Source organism: Simochromis diagramma, unplaced genomic scaffold (assembly GCF_900408965.1).
Source record: "Simochromis diagramma unplaced genomic scaffold, fSimDia1.1 OVJJ01000642.1, whole genome shotgun sequence".
Classification (NCBI taxonomy): Eukaryota; Metazoa; Chordata; class Actinopteri; order Cichliformes; family Cichlidae; genus Simochromis; species Simochromis diagramma.
Window position 1 is genome coordinate 156,312 of NW_024387518.1, and position 8,393 is coordinate 164,704.

General features: G+C 37.2%; 1 protein-coding gene and 1 long non-coding RNA gene across 3 annotated transcripts; one reads left to right on the top strand and one right to left on the bottom strand.

Annotated features, from left to right (window-relative positions):
- The first annotated feature begins 415 nt into the window (after positions 1-415).
- On the top strand, positions 416-4,455 carry LOC120725860. Of its 2 annotated transcripts, XM_040018914.1 has the most exons (3): positions 416-470; positions 1,046-1,393; positions 2,720-4,455. In XM_040018914.1, exons 1-3 carry the CDS (start codon positions 425-427, stop codon positions 2,896-2,898), a joined length of 573 nt encoding a protein of 190 aa, XP_039874848.1. In that variant the 5' UTR covers positions 416-424; the 3' UTR covers positions 2,899-4,455. The 2 variants fall into 2 exon arrangements, with proteins under 2 accessions (XP_039874848.1, XP_039874847.1); XM_040018913.1 differs by lacking the exon at positions 416-470 and having other exon boundaries at positions 798-1,393.
- A 459-nt stretch (positions 4,456-4,914) lies between these two features.
- Positions 4,915-7,060, bottom strand: LOC120725861. Its single transcript, XR_005694243.1, has 4 exons — positions 6,921-7,060; positions 6,219-6,274; positions 5,942-5,977; positions 4,915-5,813 (listed from the first exon to the last, which is right to left on the bottom strand). It is a non-coding gene; the product is annotated as an uncharacterized LOC120725861 (long non-coding RNA).
- Between the last annotated feature and the right edge of the window lie 1,333 nt (positions 7,061-8,393).

Below are 8,393 nucleotides of genomic sequence, written 5' to 3' on the forward strand. Positions count from 1 at the left end.
GAAAATAACGACTCACTTTATCAAGTCCAAGTCTCAGTGAGATGCCATGTATTTGTATAATTCAAAGACAAGACACAGACAAAACCAGCGGGTGCACATTTTGCTGTAACCACTGCAGCTCCATATTCTGAAACTTCAAGATTAGCATACATGCTGCCATGATGGTGTTTTATTTTTGGAGTCAGAAGTAATCTTATTTGGATTAGAGGATGGATTAGCAAACTACCAGCTAACATTAGCAATGCTGGGTTAGCATGCTGCACCCATAAACTCCATGAGTTCGTCAGGCACAAGTAACAGACTTAGCCCATAGTAGATCATACTACAGTTTTACTCAAAAAAGATGAAATTGTTTGTGACAGTTTTACAGTGGCTTAATTTTTGCTCACTTTCTAATCACCCAGAGTACCACAGGGAGAAGACCATGTGTAGGAGCTTTCTCCTCATAATTCTGACTTCATGTTTCTGCGGTTAGTTGAACCTCCATGAGGACGCTGATTTAGTACCTTTGTGAATTTATATTTTACATAAACATTTAGTAATGGTTAGAACGGTTGTTTTTAATAGTTTAGCCATCATCATTCCCAGAGGAAAAATTGTGATAAATTTAGATGAACTTGAACTTTTTTGTCTGTCATCTTGCTAATGCCATGCAGTGACTAAAAAATTAAGCTAGCATAGAATAGCCCAGATTTGAATTTCCTACTTTGCGTCAAAAATAAGCTACATAGTACAAAAAAACAAACTTAGTCTTACTAGTGTGTGTATTTTAAATCATGCTTTTATTTGTTTTTGTTTCTAATGTCTCTGTAAAGCACTTTGAATCACCTTGTTGTTGAATTGTGCTATACAAATAAACTTGCCTTGCCTTGCCTAGCAAACTGGAATAGTGGCCACTTGACCAACAGCTGCATGTCAACAGAACAAGCTATAGCTATTAGCTGGTTGCTAGGCTTCTCTGAGTGGAGGAACTGGATTGCTCATGCAAGTGGGGTTGTTCCCTTTTTGAGTCTGAATTTGTCCTGGCTCCTTCTCTTCCTCTCAGAAATGTCCGCTAATCATAACAAGGATCTGTACTATCAGGCTGAAGAAAATAGTGACATCACAGTAGAATGGACGTTTACAACCAAAGTTAGCATCACCATTTCATCGCTAAAGATCCACTGCCTGCAGTTACCTGAGCTGAAGGTTTTCTTCAATATGGACACTAGTTCTGATGAGCCTCAGCACGAGCAGTTTGCTGGACGTGTTCAGTGTGACAAAGACGCTCTGACGACAGGACGAGTCAGACTTCAGCTGTCCAGAGTTAGGAGTAACGACTCGGGCCGCTACCTCTGCAGGATGGCCACTCAGTTTGGAAAGAAGGTTAAAGAGTTCAGGCTCAACATCACTGGTAAGCTTTGTGTGTGTGTGTGTGTGTGTGTGTGTTTGTGCGTGTACGACTACTATTCCTATTTCTGCTACTGGAGTAATGACATTTATTTACATATCACCTTTACAAAGCTAAAAAAGGGCCGGAAAAACAAATTCATATTGAAAACACAAAACTTTAGAATACACAAATACATATTTACAGTTAAAATAATGTAAATATAATAACCAGGCTTCAGGGTGAGAGAGGATTTTTTGTGTTAATGGAAATAATCAGGAAAGCAGGATTCCTTGATGGATCCCACATCTTCTCAAAGTTATAATCCACAGGGAGCACCTTGGAAGTCTGCAGAATCTGCAGTCCACTTGGAAAATGATGGAAGTCCAAATCCTTCTCAGAGTTATAATCTAACATGGCATTGATAATGATGATCATGATGATGATGATGAGGGAAATGGAGACAAATCCAAACCCTAATCCCCTTTAATCCAGATACTTTTCTCTTTAAAACTGTGTGTCAATTACAATAATCTCAATACAATCCCCTTTTTCACTAAACATACACTTTGAAAGTCAGGCATTCAGAGATCATAGTGTACTCTATGTGGTCATTCACTCTCACATTCACTCTCATATCGTTCAAGGATGTTTCTACACAGGCTGTCTTCTAGACCCGAGTTACGCCTGTATCTAAAATAATTATTTTCTTTTCATACTTTTATTCTTAGTCATCCTTTTAGCCAAACTCAAACATCTTTATATTTACTAATTATGTTCTGATCATTATTGAGCATAATTAACTTTCACCATTTAACACTGTTTTTCTTGATCAAAAGTATAATGATGGTTTGGCAAGACAGATCTTATCTTTTCAAACTAAGACATGAATAAAAAGTCTGCACACACAAAATCGGGACATTAGAATAGACATTATCACTGCTCAGACTAGATCTGTCTGCTAACATAAAGATACATTTTAAATTGAGTCTTAAAACTTATTATTTTATTGTGGCTTTTGATTGAAACTAGTATGTTATTTCGTGGCTATTTTTTTTTTTGTTTGTTTCAAACAATTGTCATATTGTTTCCTGCCCTCCTTTTAACTGTTTCTTTTTATTCTGTCTTATGCTCTTGCTCTGACCGACTGTGAAGCATTTTGATGTCATACTGCTTTTATGTTTTATGTAACTGCTTTCAAGTTGAGTTTGCCTCTCCAGCAATGGACATCTTTGGTCAAATCTACTTGTTTTTAAGTGTTAAAAATGAACTGAATTTGAAAATACATTTATTTGGTATATTCTTTCAGTAATCCTAATCAGTTGTATAATCAATACTTGTTTTTCACAGCAGCCACAGTGAAACCCAAGCCAGTGACAGCAACACGAGAACCAAACCGAAAACCTGAGAGAGGAGAAAGAAGCCTTTTTTCCAACTTGGCATTGGGTGCAGGATTGGCAGGATGTCTGGCAGCCTTTGTCATACCAATCATTTACCTCTTTACTCTATACAGACAGGGGACAACTTAAAGTATAAAACATAGTACACTCAGTCATACAATAGCTTCTGTAGACCTTGGTAGTGACTCTGCAGGGCTCTGGAACTTGGCTAGAGATCGTCTGATCACTGTCAGCGAGCTTATTGGATATGGGTCATTGTCCTCCTGGGAGAGACCAATCTCATCAGGATGAAGACGATTACTTAGAAAAACTGCAGTAACACTTCACTCTCAAGGATTAAGTGGAAACAAAGAATGGAAGCAAAGTGCCTGCTCAAGAAAGTGCAATGAGGAACATACATGTTCTTCTGCTGCCCCCTGCTGCTCTGAAGAGAAATGCAGGAGCTCAGTGACAAGCGCTGAGCAGGTCCTTCTGAGCTTTTGAAAAAGGTTGGACATAAATCACAGAAGTCTCTGAATTCTCACCGTTTTCTACCTTATTAGTGTTACAGCTGAAATGTGAATTTAAAAAAGAGTAACATCTATATTTAGTAAAATAAGAGAATATGAGTTTTTAATGACCTTTTATGTATTGTTGATAGTGACTCTGTTGTATTTTTATTACTGGATCTTAGTCCTGCATTTGACACACTGGAAAATAAGTTTGATTTTCCATGATTAACAATAAAATGGAGAAATCATGTAGGAGAGTCATGCCAGCAATTAAAACCGTTTCCTGTATCTCGTTAACCACAAACAAATGTAATCATGTGACCACACAAACACAAATGAGGAATACCTTACAATAATCATCAATCTTTCTTAGACTCAAACACATGGAAAGAGTGATCAGCAATCATTTTTGTCATTTCAAGTCACAATACCTAAATTTTTATTTTATTGTTGTTAAGGAAAGAAAGTTTACCTCATTTTTTCATGTTAATTTCAGTCAGGTTACGCTATAAAATTAGATCACAGTCTTAAGATAACTGTGGATCTGGGTCATTGTCTGAAAACAGTTTTTTAAAAATGAGGCTTGGGGGGAAAATGTGACAGTGATATTGAGGCAAGTTGAGTCAGTGGCTGAAATATAACCCCAAAGAGTTTATGTAGACTATGTGCCTAGAAACGTCTGCGTTTAAGTGTTCATTTCCAGTATTCCACAGAAAAGCTAAAGATGGCCAGACAGTGCAAAAGATAAAGGCTTTGCATTCTTAGATGATCTAAGCAGAGCAGCAATGCTCTGCAGCAATTGATGGTAATGAAACTGAGCTCCATACACATATTAGTCTTCCCAAGGGAGGAAATATGTAGTTGGTTCTGTTTGTTTGTCTGATTGTTAGCAGTCTAGCTCGACAGTTGTCAGTATTATATTATATCACATTATTTTGTGATGGTAGATACCAATAAGTTTGAGTGGTTTTGATTTTGGTGAAAATGAGGTCAACATAAAGATCACACCAAATGTGAAAATCAGTATAAAAGTTTATGTTACCCACAATGTTTTATGAATTTTCTTCAAACTTCACAATATAATATGCTTCTGGGGACATGAGTACCTAGGACACCTGAACATTTGACCTGGACCCTTGTTAGCAGTCTACCATGGAAAAAAAAAAAAAAAAAAAAAACTTAAAAGAAACCACAATGTCATTAGATATAGTATGAAATATCATACGAAAGAACATGGAGAGAGCTGCACAACACGCGTTATTTTACGCTACCCATTGCCTTTTGGGGGAGTGGTGTTCTGAGTCCTCTTGTCCATCTTGTAGCTAACACACTAAAATCACAATTTAATATTTACTGAAAATGTTTCCATAGTATGAACAAGAAACAAATGTATTTTTACCTTTATTGAACTGAAGGCTCAATAAAGTTTGAAATTATCTCAAGCCTTAATGTGCAATTTTATTTACCCTTGTAGGGCCCATTTTACCCCAACATTGGGGCAAGTTGAGCCATGTGCCTAATGTTTTGATAGGTCATTGTTCTAAAAGCAAGGTGTTTGATAACTGGACTGGTTCTTATATAGTGTCTTTCTCACTACTCAAAGAGTTTTATCCAACTTGCCTCATTCACAAAAGCACTTTTTTCCCCTTTAAGCGCAGTTTAACATTCACACTAATGCATCAGAGAGCAACTTGGGGTTACATCTCTTGCACACTGCAGCCAGGGATTGAACCACCAACCTTCCCATTGTTAGAGGACCTGCTCTACCCATGCTTTAAAGAGTTCCTGTTTCACACAGTTAATTGGCTGAGTTCCCTTTTTTGTTTACATGGTCTGAAAAGGCATCACTGTATCACCAGCCCTGCAACTTTAGAAGCACACATTACAGACAGGTTTCACTCTATCCCACCTTTACCAGGTTTTGACAGAAACCTGGTAAAACACACATATTTGTGGTGAGACTCCGCAAGAGCCATTTAATTTGCGTATTTTGACACTTGTCCACTTGTGTTGAATTTTTGTAATACACTTCTGTATTTACAAACACTATTAAAACAGTTTATTTAAAATCCACAGATTGAAAGCATACATTCAGGAAGGCTGTGCATTTAAAAGGCCATAAGTATTGTCCAAAGAATCCAGTTGATGGATAAAACTTAGTTCATGTTGTGAGGCATAACAAACACCCCCCCCCCCCCAAAAAAAAAACAAAAAAAAAAAAAAAACAAAACAAAAAAAAAAAGCCACCGTCCCCATTGACACTTTAAAGTGAAAGGTGGGGCATTCGTAAGATTAGTGGCTGTTGCACCAAGCCTGGAAGGTCATACGTGTCCAGCTGATAGAGATCACGTCCTCTATCATTAGGCAAAGGTTCTTGCTCTGTGCAGCTCTGGAATATCTTATTTCTCCATTCCCTCTTAAATAAAGGTGCATAAAACAAAGCACAGATGGCCAGTAAGATGGTTACAACTATTATCGCACCATAAGGGCTCTTAGCATCCCGACTGTCCATCTGTGAACTCTCAGCTGGCTTTTCAGGTTGATCTGTCGCTTCTGTAAGAACAAATATGTCAACTTTTTAGGACAAAATTACAAATCTAGCTCAGCAACTGGCCATGCAACTATGGTGGCCATCTATCTAAAATAAATAAATAATAGAAGGAAGCTTCTACTCAACTTACCAGTGTTGTTTAATTGACATCTTACATAGCTGTAATCTGTTGAGGAGACAGAGAGAAATTCGATCAAACCCACTGAGCATTTCCCACATTACTGCAATTGTTCAAGTATACCATTACAGCCTAGCTGGAGTTATTTACGAGTTAGATGGATATTTCACAGATACTGCAAGATAAAACAATGGCAAATCAATCACAATATTGCAGTCTATAATTTATTTTTAATGATAATCCTGTAATGTTCAGTGTGTTTTAATTTCAAATGAAGGCATCAACCAACCACAGGCTAAAAAAGCCAGAAAGAAGAGAAGCATGGGAAAGCAGCTCATCTTCTGCCTGTGAAATGACAGAGGTGAAGAGTCATGAACACAAAGATCAGCTAGTACAGCAACAGAATGAAATCATCCTTATACAACTACCTATAGCCACTTCAGTGCAAGCGGTGAAAATAAACCCCTTCAGTTTGTCTTTTTACACATGCAGCATTACTACTATAGTTTATAAATTGGGCAATCGGGTATCTAATAGCAAAGCAGTCTACGTTTTACTAGCACTGTCCAAAGTGTTTCACAGAATGTCAACCAAAAATAAAATTAAACACAACAATTATACACAATACACAGCCCTCCACAACAGTCCCAGTTTCTACTGCATCTCACTGGGAAATTTAATTAGCCACACCTGATTTAGGCCAAACAATCCCCCCCAGCTGAACAACAGGAACTGTCTTAAAATTCAATGTTGACGAAAAGACCTTCATTTCCCACTGCATTTGATGTGCACAGGAAAAAAAGAAAAATCATGCCCACCTGTTGCATTCAATTGCTAGCAATTAGTTAATCAATGCAAACAATCAGACTAGAGTGGGCATAAATGTATCAAGGGGGTTAATTAGAGGAAAAACTGCTAAAAACAATATATTTGCAAGTAGTAATCAATAACATGCTCACTTTAATTTATGGACATTTTTGACAGTACTTACTCACAGGCTCAGCCAACAGCAGATACAACAAACTAAGCACTTGAAAGAGATGAAGACAAAAATAATGCAACCCTTCCTTTAGAAATGTAAGGTTAAAAACAGCTTTTTCGTAGGCTGCAGAAAAGACGCAAGCTAAGTCAAAAAAAAGGGGAGGGGTCTTTACCTGGGTGTTTATACTGGTGCTGTTCAAAGCCTGCTGGGATCAGTCACATGACTTTGTTAAGAAATGATGTTAAAGGATAGGTAGATGAGTCTCCATTTCATTGACTGACTCATTGATTTGATTAGGGCCGTATAGGCAAGGCAAGGCAAATTTATTTGTATAGCACAATTCAACAACAAGGTGATTCAAAGTGCTTTACAGAGACATTAGAAACAAAAACAAATAAAAAGCATGATTTAAAATTGATTAAAACAAACAAACTAACTAAACACACACATTTCACACCTGTTCGCGCGATCTGAACCCTTATCGTAAGGGGAGCTACCAGTCCTTCTGTGGACGAGCTACTTTCTATTTTAAGTTCCCTGAATTTAAAATAGAAATTCAGGGAAATTCAGGGAATTTATACTATGAAGTTAGTTCAGCCTACTCAGGATATCTTCCCCTAGATTCACCCTGACAGTGGTGATCAGATTAAATGGTCACACAAAGCTCGTTATCAACTCATTAAGTTCCCAAGGTTTACCCTGAAGTTATTTGGATAAGCTAAAATCTGGCATCACAATACAGGTCTCTAGCCCTTGTCTGCTCTGATTGTCTCTCAGAAACACACCAACTATTCTCATGTCACATTTGACTGTGTGAAATAGTTTCATTATTATATAAATTTTTGCACACACTTGTGCAAGTTAAAAGCTGCAAATTGTGTTGAGGTATTTGAAGGAACTAGCAAAAATAATAATAATTATTATTATTAATATTAATTATTATTAATTATTGTCTGGTGTCTGGTCTAGAAAATTTGAAACTGATGTCTGTCAGCATTTTTTCCTGCTTTGCCTCTTCTTGTTTCTGTTTGTGGCAAATGAGTTACATTCTAAATATAAAGCAGGTGGGGAGAGGATGAAATACAGCTGTGCTCAGGTTTAAAATATAAAAACAACACTACCAGAACTCACCTGTAACCTGACACGCCTATCTCTGTTAAACCAGTCAGACTGGTTAAATGAGGGACTTCACTTCTTTCTTTGCTTTGGTGTTTATGCAAAGAAGGAAGTGAGGTGTAGAGTGAAGGACACAGTGGTGAACATCGGGTAACTATAAATTATTTTAACTAAAGTAATTGTTTACATGTGTGTTCAAGAATCTTTGAATGATGCAACTATATTCAGGGGGGTAGGTGGCTTTAGCTAAATATGTGTCATTTTAAATGTACCTGACATTAGTGGTGAAAAACTACCTTTAACCTGTAGTTTGTGTAACATTAACATAGAGTCACAAACAAATTATATTAGAGTGCTGCGCTATGT

Excerpts from the sequence above, each read along its gene's own strand:
- LOC120725860 (XM_040018913.1), top strand. The coding sequence starts at position 913 with ATGTCAACAGAACAAGCTATAGCTATTAGCTGGTTGCTAGGCTTCTCT. Across the intron at positions 1,394-2,719 it reads GTTCAGGCTCAACATCACTG|CAGCCACAGTGAAACCCAAG; the intron begins GTAAGCTTTGTG and ends TGTTTTTCACAG.